Source organism: Sycon ciliatum, chromosome 4, assembly GCF_964019385.1.
Source record: "Sycon ciliatum chromosome 4, ocSycCili1.1, whole genome shotgun sequence".
Taxonomy (NCBI): domain Eukaryota; kingdom Metazoa; phylum Porifera; class Calcarea; order Leucosolenida; family Sycettidae; genus Sycon; species Sycon ciliatum.
In genome coordinates, this window is record NC_088646.1 from 19684786 (window position 1) to 19703107 (window position 18322).

The window sequence follows — 18322 nt, forward strand, 5'->3', positions numbered from 1 at the left end:
ACTTGACATGGTCAAAAGGTCACCCTGGCAAACAGTGCCACGTGACCACAAGAGAGTTGAAACCAAAGCTGGGTTGCGTACAACACTGTATCTATCTTAAATAATGCGTACGGGTTCATTACATGCCTTTGTCGACTCCATAGCTGAAGTTACACACTCTTGGGGGCTATGTACTCTTGTTGCTATGAATTAATCCTTGGCTCTCCATCCGACTTGTTCTCGATCTTTTTCATGGTTTATTCGTTCGGGGAAATTGAATATAAGACATTGATGTGACAAGCCTCACGATCAAAGAACTAAACTCATGTTTTGTGGTGTGTGACTTTTGCAGTATTTCATGAGAAATCAAGGATAGAAACGTAAGAAAGAAAAGTTAAAAAAGCCGTATATAAACCATGGTTTTCTGGCACAGGATTAGCAGAGAGAAAACTAACATACCCCTAAGACCTAGTCATACATGCGTTTGCATGAATCAGGCGAATTGAGAGAGAATATTACGGCGGATGGTGAACTCATCGGCTTTCTTGTCGCTGACCTTGCCGGCTGCAACAAAACACGAAAAATGAAAACTAGATGTCAGAGAGAAGGAGAGCAAGACACCGACTGCATTCATGTAACCATGACAGTACACCAGCAGTGTACAATACACGTGCATAGGAGACAAGATAATGCAACTCGGCATGGGTCTGCCACAGAGTCCAGTAACTCACGGGCGTACTGTTTTCGCCAATGTACAGCATGTTTTAGCGAGCAATATAGTAACAAATATGAAATAGAACTACCTGATAGAAAGACAGGCTACTCAAGGGAAACCCATGCTGCGCCACATGCGCGTCTTCCTTGTATGCAGCATACTACCAAGAGTGTGCAATTGTTTGTACGACCTCCACATAGTACTGCGGCGGCAGAACTTCGCATCTCCAATGGGTTACACTGGCAAACAGTGGAAAGTGACCAGCAGTGAGCTGAACCCAAAGCAGGGGTGTGCATAACCCTGTATCCATTATGCACAAAGCGCAAATAATGTGCACGGACTTGTAAAGTGGTACGAAGTTTTGCTGTCGCAGACCCCATAGCTGGAATTGCACACTCTTGGGGGTTATGTGCTCTTTGATACTACTGGTGGCGCTTATAATAGATGCGTAGTACGTGATGTACAACTGTTGAGAGGGATGAGGTATATACTTTTCGGTGGCAATTAGAACATGATCACACAGATGCACATGGCAAAACACAAGATTATGACTTACACATGCGCTCAAGACGGCTTGACTCAGTGGTTGGGAACTCGTTGCCCTTAGTCTGAATCTTCTGCATGATTTTGACGTAGTATGTTGCCATCCTAGTAAAGAGCGACATAGGAAAAGACAGCAAAAGTATTTTAGATAGGTGAATAGTTGAGCACAAAGACATGCACAGTACCATTTCAATGGGCTGGAACCTGAATTTGCAGTAAGACACAATTGAGAGAAGGAGATTCAGGCCTCGTTTACACGACAATGATTAAAAAACGTTTTTGGCAAGAAAACGCTTCCACAGATTTTGATAAGAGCGTTTATACGACAACGCTGAAAAACGTTTTTGAAGTTTCAAACGAAAAACGGCCTTCAAAGTGTTTTTCAATCGTTTTCGTTCCATTTCGTTCTCGTGTAAACGGCAAAAACGTTTTACTAGTACGAGCCTTGTACTCAAAACATGCCGCCGCCAGGCCAACTTATCGCACGTGACCATTGCGAGCTGAAAAACGTGTTGCAGTGTACACGATAATCGTTTTCGTGTAAACAGCAAAAACGTTTCGAAAACGATTGAAAAACGTTTTTCAATCGTTGTCGTGTAAATGAGGCCTCAGTTGCCATATCAGAGCCAAGACATCAGAAGGAAGGCAGCGTGGTAAACATCTCATCACCGATGGAATAAGAACCACTATCCTACATCACCTGTCCACGCAACAGCCTCATCATAATACAAACACAGCAGTAGTACGTACGCATTGTCCTGCCCGTCAGCAACCTTGGTTGCCTCGCTGATGATATCCTCGCGTGCATCCTGGACAATGAGAAGAAGAGGAACACTTATCAGGAATAATGCAGTGTGCTGAAAGCAGCCAGAGTGGAGAATAAGGAGTGACATCAGAAGGAAGGCAGCGTGGTTAGGACTCATCACAAGACATACATACAGAACCACTATCTTCTATCACATGTCACAAAGATGCATGCGGTTAATAATGTTGTATCTGGAGGTTCATATAGTATAGGACACAACAGAGCCAGGCACGTGGTATATGAAGTGATAGCGTAAGCTACAAGACTGCACTATGGAGCATACCTCTTCCTTCATGAAGCGAGCAGCAAGAGCATTCAAGTCTTCAACAAGACCAGCCTCGGCAGTGAGGGAACCACCGCTAGCGCGCTGGGTGCCGCATCTCTTGTTCAAGAAGCTGATGAAGTCAGACTCGGAACGACCCTCACTGTACTGTCAACACAACACAGAAAGATGCCAACATGTCAATAAACATTTTGCATTGCAAGATATAGCAATGCGGTAGAAGCCAGACTCGGAACGACCCACATTGCACTGTCAACACGGTCAGAAAGATACCAACATGTCAATATACAAGATATACCAAGGCAGCATAGTTGTCGTTAATAGTCACCCAGGTAAGCTACAAACGAAAGCAATGAGAAGTGGATGTCAGTGGAGTACTTACATCCTCACCATCCTTGTTGTCCTTGGGGAAGAACTTGATGGTAGGGAAGCCAGACACTCCAAACCTAAACAATAACACAATCAGAAAAGAGGAATACGCTTAAACAATGCATCCAAAATCACACATTGGCCTCACAACAGTGTATTAAAAAGACATCAGAAGGAAGGCAGCGTGGTAAGCATCTCATCACAGACGTACAGAACCACTATTCTACATCACTTGCCACGTTCACACAGACACAGATAGAGGAAGAATGATTTCAACCACACTTACTGCTCTCCAAGGGAGCGGTGGCTGTCAGCATCCACACGGGCTACAACGCACTGCAAGGAAGAAAACACGAACACTAATAGTCAGGCATATTTCCCATAACTGGGTGCATGCTAACTAATACCACCACACTCCAATGCATAGTTTTTCTCCCCAATACGTGAAGAATGCTGTTTACTGAATTTTCCAACGAGTCACAGCCATGCTAACACATGACTATTATTGTGATCATACTCTGGGTTTTATGCCTGCAGCAAAGTATGGATATACAGCATAGCTGTACACGTATGCACTGTGTGGTACACAGCATACCTACTACACTCATGCTAAAGTATCATAACATGTGCATTAAGCGGGCATAGTCTCGTACCTCTCCCTATGATGGTCTTAACGTAAGCGTTGAATAAGGATTTAGAGATCGATTCGCTTTTTAACATGAAGCTACACAAAGAGCCTATCTTGAACGTTCTTGTCAAATTGTCAAACAGGTTTACGGTACCAATAAGTATATTGATACAGTTCAGAACAATATTTATCAGCCCCATTGGAGTGAGACATCAGAAGGAAGGCAGCGTGGTAAACATCTCATCACATATGCAATAAGAACCACTATCCTACATCATCTGTCATTCCCAGCACACGCCCTGAAAACACGACAGAATAATTCATGCAGACACAACTTTTACTTTTACTTACGTTGCTCTCACTCTTGAAGGCAGATCCAACCTTCTCGTAGACAGGGGCAAGAGATTTGCAATGTCCGCACCCTATAAAGGATATCAAACAGCGATCAGTTAGCCAATAGTCCACACTCCACAGAAACGCATACATCTATAGACACTCAACATATCATAGATGCAAATCTTGATCAATGCACATGTATCATTAGCACTAAACATGGACACGTAAATACAAAAGCTCAGAAGAATCAGTACTGTACTTACATGGGGCATAGAACTCAACCAAGACATCCTTCTCTGCGCTCTTTACAATACCATCAAAATTGCTTGGGTCAAGGTCAACAACATGGGTTTGGGGTTTCTTGACACGTGCACGGGTACCTGTGAATATGAACATGAATTAGTACAGAAAACAATAAGGCCAATGGATAACGGCTTCAACTACTACGCTACGCCTGAGAGACATTGAATAGAAGCCACTGCCGAGGAAAATGCATCAAGCACTGAGATATTGATATTATTGATGTACATGTGCCAAACGACATACATTCCACCATTGATTGCAATACATTCTCAATCCAGACATCAGAAGGAAGGCAGCGTGGTAAACATCTCATCACTGATGGAATAAGAACCACTATCCTACATCATCTGACCCCTTCCTGGCTCTCCTTATGGCAAACCATTTCGCACAGATCAGGTGCCACAATTTGTTCCATAGTAATAACACGTTGATACCCGCCAAACAAGAGACTTACCGGCCTTGCCGTTGATGTAGTTTACAATATCATCGGCAGTACGTCCACCGCTGTAGCTGTAATCGGGGAAAAATAAGGAAAAGGAACGGAATTAAAACTTCATACGAGTCAACACAAAAGCCAGTTGATTTCGATAAGTCTGGTGAGTGGTGGCGGGTCTTTTGTTGAGTAGGGGGGGGGGGGGGGGGGGTATGTTAGGTCCCCACTCACTTCTGTAGTATCCACACAAGCACCCCAGTGACCTCACACACCTGTTCCCGCACCATATAAGCTTAGGGTGCGTTCGTATTTTCTCTAGCTTCTCGGAGAAAGCTCTCCTAGATGTTGGAAGCTGGGATAATTTAGGAATGGGTCTCGAAGAATTTGGAGATAATTTGCATACCGTGGTGTCTTGTATTAAGCCTATCTCATATACCGTGAAGTACCGTTGATCCGCCCCCACGCCATGTCGCTTCCCAGCCGTTTTTTCGGCAGGGGGCGGGAATTAGATCAAGGCTGTCAAGTGCAGTACGATGTACAACAACTTGGAGGATCAGACTCGATGTGCTAAATTGTGCACATTTTGATCCTGGATTGGCACACATCGTGTACAGCAGTGCAAGCGTCGGTTCAACATCGTATTTAGTTGTATACGCCGAAATCGCTTCACAGGTAGAAAATCGACAGGGGGCGGGAATTAGTGAGGGGGCGGATCAACGGTACTGTCGTGGTCATGGGAATCCAGTCAATTGACCGGGGCCGGCGCCATCAGCGCGTGCAGAACAGCACTTGATCCGATGCGACCAGCGCGCTGCAGCATGTGTGTACAGCTTACCCACGGCTGCATGGCCAGTGCCCTGGGGCCGCTAGACGTGCGGCTGGATTTCCATGTCCACGACAGTAGAAACCGGTTTTGAATACAAGCCTGATTTTAGTGTTGACACTAATAGAAATACCCGGTTTGAAGCCTAGCCCTGACACCGGCTTCTACAGGAATAAGCCCAGCTTTTATACACGACATTCAGTATGGGCCGTGATCTTGATTGACACGAATGTAGTATGCACTGTGGGTATGCGAAAAGGGAATGTCATACACTCATGATCAACACGTGGCTTTTAGCAGTAGTTCGCATGCACCGACTCCAAAAAACGCGGGAATCTCCAAGTTTCAACCACCTCTGAAGTTCAGAGGGCGTGGAGGGCCTCCAAAAACTCAGAGAGGATATAAGAACACTTCTCGAACTTTTCCAAGAGGATTTAAGAACGCACCCTAAGTAAACAAAGCCCAATTTTGCTAGCAAAATACCAAAGAGGTTTGAAAATGAATTACTCATCATCCATATTTGCCATAGCTGCCCGGGGCCCATATTCAGCCTCGCGCCGGTCCTTTTGCTCTCTCCCTTTTCCTTGCTGTTGAGCTCGGAATAAGAACTACAGTAAAACCTGCCCTAACCGGACGCTGTGGAGCAGCGGAAACCGTTCTGATATGGCAGGATTCCGCTAGATCCAGGGATACGCTTTGGTGCATGAAAATTTGTCCGGTCAATACAGGTTTCCACTTGGTACAGGGTCGGGCAAACACAGGTCTCACAGTGTCGGTATCTTCTCTGTGAGCCGAACGCATGATCCCAACAGAAGTGTAACCAAACATTTAAATGGCTATAATTATGGTGGAGGCACAAAGAAGATGCAGGACAACACTGACCGAACTTACTCGCTGGCGGTTGAGGATTTTTCGAAGAACTTGAGAGTGGGGAAGCCAGACACACCGAAGCGCGAGCCTAACTCGCGGTCAGCATCGGCATCAACCTTCGCAATGATCACATCGCTCTCACCAGCAAATGCATCGCCAACCTGCTCATAGACAGGGGCCAAGTTTTTACAATGGCCACACCCTGCAATTGAAAGAGAGAACGAGATGATGAGTTATCACCGTTTTACATTTCCAATTCAATTATAATCGTAAATCCATATGATCAGGTCTAAAAATGAAAATAAAGCATACAGCTACAACCTTCAAACTCTTTCCCATTCCCGTAACTAATGAATATTAATTTTCTACAATGAATGTTAATTCTCCTAAACGTAACACAAGCCGAGATAAAAAATTGCACCGACGCATAAACACACACTGAACGGTGTTACATTAAATGCGTGTCAAAATATATGACTGTAGTCTGTAGTGACTTTATGATGCCAGTGATCGTCGGCATGTATAGCACTAAAATACACAATAATATTTCCAATTTAGTGAAAGTTGCAGACAAATTGTGGATTCGCTAGAAAACCAAAAAGTAAGTTCTCCAACACTCCAAAAATATTCTTTTCCACATTCTATGATTGTACGAGAGCAGCAAAACTCACATGGTGCGTAAAACTCTACAAAGGCATATTTATCGCCAGTGACGACCTAAAAACCAGCAAATACAACACAATACTAATAAATACAACAACAATCACAGAAATCTTCCCAACGCCATGATAGTAAATCAGAGCAAGAAGAATTATCATCTGAACCTACATTGTCGAAGTTTTCTGATGTCAAATCGACAACGTTGCTGGCTGATGCAACGGCGGACAGAGCCACCACGGAGAGGATGGAAACGAACATGATTGCCAACTTTCTCTTTTTCAAGTCTTGGCGACGTGTTTTAGCGAAGGCACAGTTGACTGTCACGCATGCGCGCATTCGGTTGCAATGCGCTGAGTCACCAGGTCACCGCTAGATCCACACGTCTACATGCACAGGATGTACAAACAGTCAGTCCGACTTGCCGATACCGATACTGTAGTACCGCCGGTATGTGACCGTCTTTCTTCCTTTGCCGGCTAGCTAGGCTATTAAAAGTCCATAACCCAGGATGGACTCTTGCTATTAGTATTACCAAGAGTGCATAAACATGGTATTACAGTAAGTATTAGCTTGACTTGTTATGTCATCCGGACTCCTGATGATATGATGTACCTGATCCATGGTGTCAATTAGGTAAAATTTAATGTGACATTGACATTTTCGTTTTCATAACTAAAATAACGTATAACTCGTAACATTTCGTCCTTCCCCTTTTTTACCATAAAAAAGCATTGACTTCAGAACACAGCATAACAACAAAACAGACTCAAACACATGAAGATTATGAAATAACTCTCTTTTTCAAAATGTGGTGCATGTCGCAGACCATGAAGCAGTGAGCATAGGACGCAGCACACAATGAAGAGCTAAATTGTACAGCACAGCATTTCTTAAAGAAAAGCCCTTCTAAAAGCACGAAAGGAATGACGGTGCACAGCATTCACTCCACTAGAATATGACGGCACTAAAGTTACCACTATGTTCCGTACGGTTAGATTGAGAAATTTGAAGCACTGGCATAATAGCACACCTATTTTTAAAGAAGCGAAAGAAAGGAAAAGTGTGGGCAACTCAAATTAAAGTATTATGCGACGGGTAACTAAATCCATGGCCTGGTCAGACATCATAGGCAGACACCGCTATCACTACCAATGCGTTGCATGCTTGTAGAATGAGATTAGAAAGCCTTTTAAAACATACCGAATCCGAAACGTTGTGAGGGCGTAAAATTCCTCGTGCATGAGACCGTCTCATGATACAAGAACAGTTGTGATCAAATACAAGACGACCAGCGCAAAAGTGTGAAAACAACGAATGTTACAAACTAGTTGAACAAGGGCAAGGGCAAGAGCAGAGGTAGCCAAGGCCAAACCTCTTAGCAGACAAACACTAATGGCAGGCACAGCAGTAGGCAGATTTCTTAGACAACAACACGGATATCTGACAGTCTCTTTCGGAGTGTGATGAAGCGAGGCCACGGAAAGTAAAACTATAACTAAACTAGAAAGTGGGGCAATAAATAGGCTCATGGTCCATCGGGACTTCATCTTTACCTGTGATGGGTAAGTCATATTAAATACCCATATAATCTTCATATCAACTATATCATCTTGTATGATCAGCGAGGAACAAGGTTTGACCTACGGCAATGGCACCAGACAGCAGTAACAGCACAATGTCATGTACTTACTAGTGCTTACTCAAGGAGGTTATGACACGGTGGAAGACACTGGGCGAGGAGGTCGACTTGTTGCCATTACCTGAGCTACTGCGTGGCGGACTGAGAGTGGCACTGGTATTGCTAGGTGCGGGTGCGGAGCTAGTAGTCGAAGTGCGAGCAGAGGCTGACAAACCAGCGGAGTCCTCCACCAACTCCCATTGCTGGCGTTCCTCTTCGGCCTTCTCTCGCTCAAGGGCCAGTTCACTTCGCTCAAGTTCTCGCTGTGCACAAATCTTCTCGCGAGGTTCATCCTCTGCAAACACCATTTCCACGTACTTTTGCTTAATGAAGAGGCGTCTATCTGAGGCTGTGGCAAACTGGCGGTTGAAGCCCGGTGGCAGAAAGGCTTCGAAGGTTGCATTGCTTTTCTTATTGCCAATGCTGGTCAACGCCGTTTTCCACTCAGGTCGCATCTCATCCAGCGTCATGGAACGTACTTGTGAGATGTGAGTACCCAGCGAGCGGTGCACACCAGAACATTCGATACAAAGCGTGATGCCCAGATTGACACTTGCCCAGCGTGGCAGCGGCGAGAAGCAGTCAGCGCAAAGCTCATTTCCTTCGACGGACACCACCTCACTCGGCGGCGCTACAATCATACTAGCGGTGCTGGGTGCCACGGACTTAACTGTTGTGACTGACCGTACAGAGAGTGAAGGCGAAGGTGGACTGGAGGTGGTGACCGTAGTAGAGCTGTCCAGCGCTTGCACAGCAGCAGCTTGCAATGATGACATCCAGTCCTTCAACTCTAAAGAGCTCTCCGCTTGCAGCAGCAGGCTCTGGCTGGGATGTAGGACACGGAAGCAGAAGTTGCGCTCTGAATCCGTGGGTAGCGAGGGCTTGACAAGACAGAGGCGCAGGTCAACATTGACAGTGTGCTTGCTGCCCCGCTTTCCACCATCGCAGGCATCGACTCTGTAGTGCTTTAGCAGTGCATCGCCTTCCGAAATGGTTCGCAACCAGCCACTTTCAATTTCGAAGTACTGCCGTCGCCAACTAACACCGACGACAGGACGGTGCTCGCCGTGAAACAAGTAGCCAGCTTTGCTATGGACCGGGGTGCTCTCACCACTACGTATAGCCGTCACGCTGCTCTTCCGGCCCATCTTCACCTGCTCGCCCAGGTGCAAGTGTGGCTGATGACGTCGCTTCGCATCGGCCAGCATTCTTTCCATGTTAGCAGTGGCTGTGTTACTCGGCAAGTGCAGGTCAACACGGTGGAATGTCTCCAGCACGGCCAGTCTCTTCGTCAACGTGCCCTCCAGTTCAGCACTAATTTGATCCTTCTCCTTAGCATGATCCTCTTCTTTCTGATCGGTGACCTCTTTTAGAGTGCCATACGTGCTGCTAATGGTTTCGTCAAGTCCTGCAAATGTACTGTTACCGAGACGAAATGTTGTCATCTCACACATGACAAAGTCTAGCATGCTTTGTACGAAGTGAGGCTGCTTGTCCGCATGCAAACGATTCAACGCATGCACATAGGAACACGCTCGGATATGCTGTTGAAGGCGGGCTTCATGAAGTGACGATGATGCCTCTGCCATTGCCGATAATTCGTGCCGCTTGCACGCACAGAGCCGATCCACAGCAGTCGATGCTTCCACGTTGGCATCTCGATACTGCTGGCCAAGAGTGCGTACCTCTTGGACGCGTGACGAGACAAATTTCCGCAATGGCTCAACAACAGCCATGGAAACTTGCTCGTGAAAACGTTCCCTGTGCTCATCAAGTTGTTTGAGACACGATACAGTCTGCTCCATACATTCCAACAAACACTGGTTACGGTCAGCATCGCTGCTACGTCTATCCACATTTAGGCCTTTCCAATCAGAAGTAGGTGTTCCTGGTGGGGGAGATGCAATATTAACACTGGGAGCTGTGCTGGGATCAATGTGCCGATTCATGAATCCCTCAGCCAGCGTCTGCAGCTCACGGGATAGGGCACAGTCTCGCTTCCATAACTCCTTTCTCTCCCTGCAGATGGCACCCACCCGCCTCAGCCGCTTCTCCAGGTCATCAGTAGCCTCCTCGTAGAAGCTGACTTGACTTCGAAAATACGGACTATCGTCGGCACACTCCTCCAGACTCAGGGGCCGTCCGGCAACCATTTCAAGGACAATCGAAAAAAATAGGTGACTCACTCAGGGCTAAGAGGTATCGGTCAGACTCTCACCGAAACAACGGGAAACTCATGACCGGGCAGTATACAATCGAAATACTCAATTGTTTTACACAATCAGAGGCTGATCTGAAAACAATTTCCATGTAACAAACTCTTGTCGCAACGAGAACCAGAAGTGGGAGCACAATTTTACAAGGCGAGAGGATCTAGGAGTAAAAATGCAACAGGATATACAATTCCACCTGCCGCTGGAAAGCTACAAGCTACAACTAAGTACAAGTAACTCGAAGTCCCACACTGTTCCCACTTTCCCTTTTCGCAGCCAGTAGAGTGAACAAGCCAGCGCTGCTCCTTTCGCTTTTCTGGTGAGTCGAGTGTCGTGAACACCTGTCTACGCGGTAGATACGGGGGTCCGGGTTCAGCCTTGACTTGTACGAGAGCTACGCAGAGCTAGCGGCAGAGTGTGCACCAACACTAAACAGGCAACACTACCCCAACAGGCAACACTACCTGACTACTAGTAGTGCATTTCAAACCTAGAAGGTAGTAATATTACGGCGCAGTCTGCATGCAACCAGCTGGATCGGGATCTCCCCCAAATCCCAGTTTGGGGGATGCACGTGCATGTAAGCGCTACGTCATTCGAGCTAAAAAAAATTGTTCTTCTACATGTGTAGTAAGTTCTACTCGTCCTTCTTTGTTTGGCCATTGGCATTGGGGACACGGATTTTTTTGCATTCTTTGTCTTCACCACGTCCGATCGATCGTTCCGTCGCACCTGTGCTCGCGTTCTCTGTGTATTGCGTTACCAAAGCTATAGTGGTTGGCTTTAGAATAGATGTGGAGGCTTGATCCAACCTGCAGTAAAAGTGACCCAGTGTTTTTTATCCAGCCAACTACTACGTTTTGTAGTATCTTGCTGCACTGCCCTCCCTAGTGATAGTCAGCTCAATTCTCTACGCAATGCTGTCCCCCGAGCTGCTGAGGGGCTTGGATGCCCATAAATATAGCTGTAGTGGCCGCTCCCTTACTGAGCCGGCATTTCAAATCTACTGGAACTGGCTGGTGTTGCTGATGCCACGATGGCTGGCACCAAACCTCATCACGTTTATTGGGCTGCTGTGCAATTTGTTTGGAAGTGGTGTGTTACTCTGGCACACTCCCCATTTGACGGAGGCCGCGCCGTGGTGGGCCTACGTCACTGTAGCAGTGAGTCTGTTTATTTACCAATCTCTGGACGCCATCGATGGGAAGCAGGCTAGGAGAACGAATAATTCATCGCCACTCGGCGAGCTGTTTGACCATGGTTGTGATGCGTTGTCCGGCGCTTTCCTAACTCTATGCACGTTGAGTGTGCTGCGCGTTGGTGACATGCCTTTAGTGATGCACTCATCCCTGATGCTGGCACTGAGTGTGTTTTATTCGGCACACTGGCGTGCATACACGTCGGGAACCCTGCAGTTTGGCCTCATCGATGTCACCGAGGCACAGCTGGTCATGATCATTGCACAGCTCGTCGCCGCATTCGCCGGCCCAGACGTGCTGACGATGCCGGTATTCGGAGTCAGTGTGTCGCTCATTGTGGTCGCGGTGATCAACGTCAGTGGCGGATTGGTGTTAGTCAATAACGTCATCCAGTCATTCAGATCGCGTAACACTGGCCACTGCCGTTCCAATAGCTGGTTTACACCAGCCATTCCGTTTGCAGTGTTCATCACGAGCACTACTTGCATGCTGCTCACGTCACCCGCTGACATTGGTGTGGTTGAGCCTGCTCTTGTTGGCGTCTTCTACGGCTGCATCTCGGCGCAGCTTGCATCTCGACTCGTCGTGGCGCACATGAGCAAGACGCCAATGGAGCTATTCGACACTTGTCTTGTCCCCATGTTCTGTGCCCTTGTGAACACTCTTCTGGGTGCACCTCTTCCCGAGCGACCTGTTGTCATTGTAGCTGCCTTGGTCGCTGCTGCCAACTTGTTTGGAACTGCCGCGATTATGTGCCGGGAAATTGCTCAGCACATGGGAATTTATGTGTTCACGGTTGGCAAGCGAAACGACTGATTGTGCTGCTCAGTTTTAGTAAAGTGCTGCTACCCTTCATCTTCCTGTTTCCCTTTCGTTCCCCAATCTTTTGAGGCGACGTGTTGTTCGGAGACGGGTGATTGTGAGGTGTGCAGTTGTCGACGTTTGCAGTCCTGCTCACCCGATTGTGCCTTCTACTACTGCAGCTGTTGGCACTCTCCAGACGCTCTTAGCAGCATCCGTTTTAGCTCCATAGTGTAGCTCGCTGTTGCGCTGTACTGTACTTGACTGTCTTCAGATCATGATCACTCGTGCACGTCCTGTGCACTTGACAACACAGACGTGTCATGTATCGATTTTTTTTAATGTGCAGGTGGCTCATCAGCATCTTGATATCCGACATCACTGTTTACCACCCCCTCCCCGCTCCCTGTTATTTATTCCCGTACTACACTGTTGTAGTAGGTTACTGCCTTATTTACTTGGACACAACATGAGGCCATTCATCATTACGTCTTCGTCACGTCCAATTTCCTTGAAGAGCATTGAGCAAAGAAGGATGTGTAGCTCTTGATTTGTCAGCACCTGGCAGAGCACCTAAGCTATCTTGAAGATGTTGCCACCTTTGTACAGCGTACATCGCAGACTCAACTCTCCGAAGCTGCTGCTTGTTTGCTTTGCAGGTGTTCTTTTGGACATGTCCCGTTTTTACTCACATTAATCTCTTCCCCTTGATTTTAAAAGGCTTTTTTAGTTGCCTCTGGTATGTACTTTACCAGTACATGATTATTATTATCCTACTCCCCAGAAAACACCTTTCCAGATGCTCTAGACTTCTAGTTAGTACTATCATGGTCTTGTAGCTTGATCCATCTTGTTTGTGTCAATAACTCCTGCTCGGCAGTGATTTTGTGAATGTGGCACAGGGAGTCGGTCACGGGACTGATTAGTCTGTGTGGAGCTAATCGGTAGAGGCAATGCCAGTCGTGTGCATGCTTGTGTGTGTGTGTGTGTGTGTGTGTGTGTGTGTGTGTGTGTGTGTGTGTGTGTGTGTGTGTGTGTGTGTGTGTGTGCATGTTCTATGCCTTTTCATGATTCTCTTGGCAGGTCATGCCACTACTCCTGAGGTTTGAACCGCCATGAATGTTCGCATGCGCATTTTCTTGGGAAGGTCACGCAGCAGGTCAGCTGAGAGGTGATCGATTCCGTCTGTTCTTGACATTTGTGGCTTCTCGTAAAAAAAACGTCGACCGATTGTACTACTTACTTACATTGCATCAGCCCCCCAACACACATACACACTCCCTAGCCCAGGCCTACTTGTGCCAGTGAGTTGTGGCTCCAACAGGAACCAGGACGGCAGGAGCATACAACAAGTAGCAATGGTCATCATGGTCATAGGCCAGGCCAGGGAGCACAGCCTCAGCAGAGTCAGCACACGAGTCAATGATTATGAACGTACGCACTCATCTGCCCCATCACGTGACGCACGCACGTGGATGGAGCGATCGACTAAGCGAGGACGCGCATACTACACTCGTTATCAGGGAGTCGTATAGACCCGGGAGGCGACACGAGGCCTTCCGGGCCGACTATGATTGACTCGCGGCACTTTCTCCCACTTTTCCCTCAGATATCCCCGGTGCGTGCCCTGAGTTATAAACCAACTACTCCGCGTACTTATGCCATGGGACTTTGGGAGTGCACTCCTTGGCCTGAGGAACGGACTCGTGCAGGATCGATAGGATCGTGGGAAATCGTAGCTCGAAAAGAAGAAGAAGAATGAACTACTTTTCCAAGTAATTAGTTGCATTTGATGATCGTGATTGAGGCAGAGAGTGCTGCTGATCGCGATCCAGATCCGGGTCAAGAATCACCTCCTGATCCTAAGGAAACCTCAGCTGACGTAGATCTACGTTCTCTTCGCGTGAACGCTCAGTCTGTCATGATTGGCTTGGGCCACAGGTATGGTTTGAATTCTAATTTTCTATGTTATTATATTTTTCAATTTGTCTTGAAACTTTCAACCTTGCTACTTAGCGGCTTCTGATCTGGTGCACGTACTGCATAAAAAGTTGCGAATAATCATGAATTGGAAGAAATACTTGTGGGTTGATAGAGTGCAGTACTTGTTCAATGGTTTCTACAGAGCGTTCCGAATCCCAGCCGCTAAAGACCCACAGAAGGCAAGAAGCTTGCGTTGCAAAGCTGCTGTCCCGCCTGACTGCGGAGAAAGAAGACTCGTTTATGGTTGTTCTACAGCCGCTGCTGACGTCCATCAGCTCTGTCCTGCTCCCAGCTGCAGATAGGCCTGGATTTCAATGAGTCGTGTCCCAACTCCGGTGTGAACGATTTCCCGACGTCAAGACGAAGTGGGGTCAAGTCATGGGTGTTGCAAGGAAGCTGTCACAAGATGATCCGGTATTGAACGGTAGGTTTTGTAAAACTGCTCTAACATTTGGATCCTATAAATTATAACATTAAATTATTATTTGTATTCACGAAGCCATGCCCAAGACGTGCGACATAGCGTGCGTTCGTGTGTATGTGTGTGCGTGCATGTGTATATTGTGTGCGTGTGTGCGCGCTTGTGTATGTCGTAAAATCCCGCCAGAGCATCCCTACCTCCGGAACCATTCGAGTAGATCCATTTGGGGAGGGGCGGATGGGCGAGTCCTGCTTGCCGCATTCAGTACTACATGAAAAGTACTCACCCTAAGAAAACTGTGCGTGCGTCTCGTACACCCAACAAAAGTCAAGAGCTGGGAGTCGTAAAAACCCATCAAAACCCTAGGGTGTGTGCGATCTCTGGTCAAGAGGGTGGGAACTGTTGCGTACATTTCCAACCAGGTCGTAGACGCGTCTGCAGTACAGTACGACCTCACACTTCACATAGTCATACGAGGATACAACTCTATTGATAGATAAGATAACGTGCTTGTAGATCTCTGCCATGCCAAAGTTGCATTCAGTAGAGGTAGTAGTCTCTGTCAAACGTGTTTGCCATTGGCTCACGGCACTTGTAGCAGCTGATCGGACGATGCAAATGGACGCCCAGTCCACATTAGCTGGTTCTTGTTATGCCTTCGAAAATATACCATGGCACGCACTTTCCACTGTTGTTACATAGGGCCGGACGTGTGTTGCCCTGAGCTTGCCACGATACTTTCCGATCTGTCCATCTCCTCTCTTTGTTAAGTTGAAATTATTTGAAGAGCTGATGGCTGGTAACTTGCTGGTCAGCTGGTAGGAATACGTTTGCAAGTGTTGCTGCTGATTTGTACATTAAATTGCCGGAGTGACGTGGCCTTGAGTAGTCTTCCCCAGCAATGAACTGAAGAGTAGCATGCGTATTGAATTCTCTTGTTGCCGGTTCATCGGCCCCTCTCCATGACACCGGACTAGACTGAATTACTGGCGTCCCTTCATCGGCCTGCTTTTCGCCTCGAACTTCACGAGTCTTGAAATCTGGACCCAACATAATAAAGTGGGACTCAATTGCGCAGTTCAGACGATAAATTGATGCAATAAGGGGTCATCGCAAAAGTGATTAGTCATCCCTGAAAAAAACATTCATTTCGTACTCGGACCTCCTCTCCACCCTCCGAAATGAATGGACGACGAAAATCGCATGCATGTACATGTGTATGCATAGCGTCAGTCGACTGAGATTTTAGCTCGCTCCCCCCCCCCTGGAACGATCTTCGTTTCAGGGACGACCAAAAACTTGTGTGACCACTGACTTTCTTTCTCTGATATCAAGCAGTATGCATTATTTGTAACAGTAATTACTTGTCTGTGTCATGTGGATGCATTGTCTTATTTCCTTTTTCAGGCTACAGCACAACCGAGAGAACGAAATGTACGTCGCAATCAAGCTATGTCGTTGCCATCTTCTATGTGCCATGCGTTACCTGATGTGCCAGCCTGCTATGTCGGATACCGCTAACCATGCATCGACTAGGCGCCAGGCGCGAACTGATGGTGGTGGTGGTGGTGGTGAGAAGGAGAGCTCTGTGCCAGGATAACTTTGCAGTTTAGAGAGCGTGTCTGGGCAGGCGTGTATTTACCCCCATATTGCCAGGTGTATATTTACCACCATATGAACCAACCATAAGTGCAGTTGCAGTGGAGTCTTCAACTTCATTCTCCTGAGTCAAGCTCCTTGTGAAGACATCTAAGAAGAAGATTGCCTGATGAGTCCAGCCGGGACGAAAGGTACGTCGCAATCAAGCTATGTTGTTGCTGTGTCATCTGCTATGCGCCATACGCTACCTGATGTACCAGCCTGCTATGTCGGACACCACTCACCCTGCATCGACTAGGCGCCAGACGCGAACTGATGATGGTGGTGGTGGCGGGAAGGAGAGCTCTGTGCCAGAATAACTTTTCAGTTTAGAGAGCGTGTGTAGGCAGGTGTGTATTTACCGCCGTATGAATCAACCACAGTACGATCAGCTGACGTTATAACTTATAAGGATGATCTCGTGCAGCGATATTATTGATATTTTTTAAGTCTTTTCTAAGGACTCTCCACTGCAGCGTTTTCTTTCCACTCGGTTCTCTTCTTTTCATCGCTCAGCTTGCACTTGCAATGCTTATACATACTGATCAATCCCGTTCAATTTTCCGTACATTTTTCTCAAAATCCATAGCGTGGACGAAGTAGTGATTTTCCGTACAAATATGGAAAATACGGAAGGTTGATAGCACTGTGTTGAGGCAGCTATTGTTGACTTTATTTGGAATTAATTCTGTCGTATTTGCACACATTCCTGAGTGCATTGTATTACTATTAGCATCCAATGTGTGTTATCTGTGCGAGCTTCTAACCTTGTGAACATTCACCGAAGGTTCGGTTGGTGGCGCACAAGATCATCCGGGATGGCTCTTGCGGGCTCTCAGCCCTGCGTTCACTGCATAAAACTTGGCAGAACAGTTCAAGTTTCAATTTAGGCCATTTCCTCACTCTGTGACTCCCAATATTTCACATGTGCAATGATTATAAGTATTGTAGATCACTGGGACAGCGCCACTTTGTTAGCCGATGTTAGTCCTGAGAAAAATTCACTCCATTGCCCTAAAGGTGAGAAGAAATTGGGACTATTTGTGAAGGAAAACTTTGGAAAATGTAATTTCGAATAAAAGTCATTTCGTTTATCTGGATAGGTCCAATATTTCACAAATATGCAATATAAGTATTGTAGATCACTGGGACAGGGCAACTTGGTCTGTCGAAGTTAGTCACGAGGAAAAAAATTACTTCATTGCCCTAAAGGTGAGAACAAATTGGGACTATTTGTGAAGGAAAACTTTGGAAAATGTAATTTCGAATATAAGTCATTTCGTTTATCTGGATAGGTCCAATATTTCACAAATGTGCAATATAAGTATTGTAGATCACTGGGACAGGGCAACTTGGTCGGTCGAAGTTAGTCACGAGGAAAAAAATTACTTCATTGCCCTAAAGGTGAGAAAATATTGAGGCAATTTGTAAAGAAAGGATTACCTCATGTTAGGTGGTCAAAGTGCCTCAGAGTTCGAGTGGCAGTGCAAAGCCAGTGAGTAAGCCAGTGAACAAGACCCTTTATTAGTGAACTCCTCAGCGATGGCCACAGATGGCTGTATTTCGGCAATGGAGATCGAAAGTCTGACCACAATTGTTCAGCGAAAGGACGAAGACGACGCTATGTACGGATTTCCCGGGC

General features: G+C 46.7%; 3 protein-coding genes and 1 long non-coding RNA gene across 5 annotated transcripts; 2 read left to right on the plus strand and 2 right to left on the minus strand.

Annotated features, from left to right (window-relative positions):
* Positions 1 to 222: 222 nt before the first annotated feature.
* LOC135814898 (uncharacterized) lies at positions 223 to 7068 on the minus strand. The gene is made up of 12 exons (XM_065328096.1): positions 6916 to 7068; positions 6759 to 6804; positions 6109 to 6289; positions 4416 to 4471; positions 3922 to 4038; positions 3674 to 3744; positions 2981 to 3030; positions 2708 to 2771; positions 2326 to 2472; positions 1988 to 2046; positions 1251 to 1342; positions 223 to 543 (listed from the first exon to the last, which is right to left on the minus strand). Exons 1-12 carry the CDS (start codon positions 7003 to 7005, stop codon positions 473 to 475), a joined length of 1044 nt encoding a protein of 347 aa, XP_065184168.1. The 5' UTR covers positions 7006 to 7068; the 3' UTR covers positions 223 to 472.
* Positions 7069 to 7522: 454 nt separating this feature from the next.
* On the minus strand, positions 7523 to 11017 carry LOC135814884 (arf-GAP with coiled-coil, ANK repeat and PH domain-containing protein 3-like). The gene has a single exon (XM_065328081.1). The coding sequence runs from the start codon at positions 10576 to 10578 to the stop codon at positions 8437 to 8439; it is 2142 nt and encodes a 713-aa protein (XP_065184153.1). The 5' UTR covers positions 10579 to 11017; the 3' UTR covers positions 7523 to 8436.
* Positions 11018 to 11276: 259 nt separating this feature from the next.
* LOC135814885 (cholinephosphotransferase 1-like) lies at positions 11277 to 13535 on the plus strand. Its single transcript, XM_065328082.1, has one exon. It carries the CDS (start codon positions 11556 to 11558, stop codon positions 12651 to 12653), a length of 1098 nt encoding a protein of 365 aa, XP_065184154.1. The 5' UTR covers positions 11277 to 11555; the 3' UTR covers positions 12654 to 13535.
* A 626-nt stretch (positions 13536 to 14161) lies between these two features.
* LOC135814886 (uncharacterized) lies at positions 14162 to 17420 on the plus strand. Of its 2 annotated transcripts, XR_010553230.1 has the most exons (3): positions 14162 to 14579; positions 14764 to 15045; positions 16450 to 17420. It is a non-coding gene; the product is annotated as an uncharacterized LOC135814886 (long non-coding RNA). The 2 variants fall into 2 exon arrangements; XR_010553229.1 differs by lacking the exon at positions 14162 to 14579 and having other exon boundaries at positions 14588 to 15045.
* The last annotated feature ends 902 nt before the right edge of the window (positions 17421 to 18322 follow it).

Bases quoted from the DNA above. Each gene is read 5' to 3' on its own strand.
- LOC135814885 (XM_065328082.1), top strand. From the start codon at position 11,556: ATGCTGTCCCCCGAGCTGCTGAGGGGCTTGGATGCCCATAAATATAGC.
- LOC135814884 (XM_065328081.1), bottom strand. From the start codon at position 10,578: ATGGTTGCCGGACGGCCCCTGAGTCTGGAGGAGTGTGCCGACGATAGT.
- LOC135814898 (XM_065328096.1), bottom strand. From the start codon at position 7,005: ATGTTCGTTTCCATCCTCTCCGTGGTGGCTCTGTCCGCCGTTGCATCA. The intron at 6,805-6,915 runs GTAGGTTCAGAT...GCTGGTTTTTAG, and splicing joins CATCAGAAAACTTCGACAAT to GTCGTCACTGGCGATAAATA. The intron at 3,031-3,673 runs GTAAGTAAAAGT...TCTTCCTTGCAG, and splicing joins CCTTCAAGAGTGAGAGCAAC to TGCGTTGTAGCCCGTGTGGA.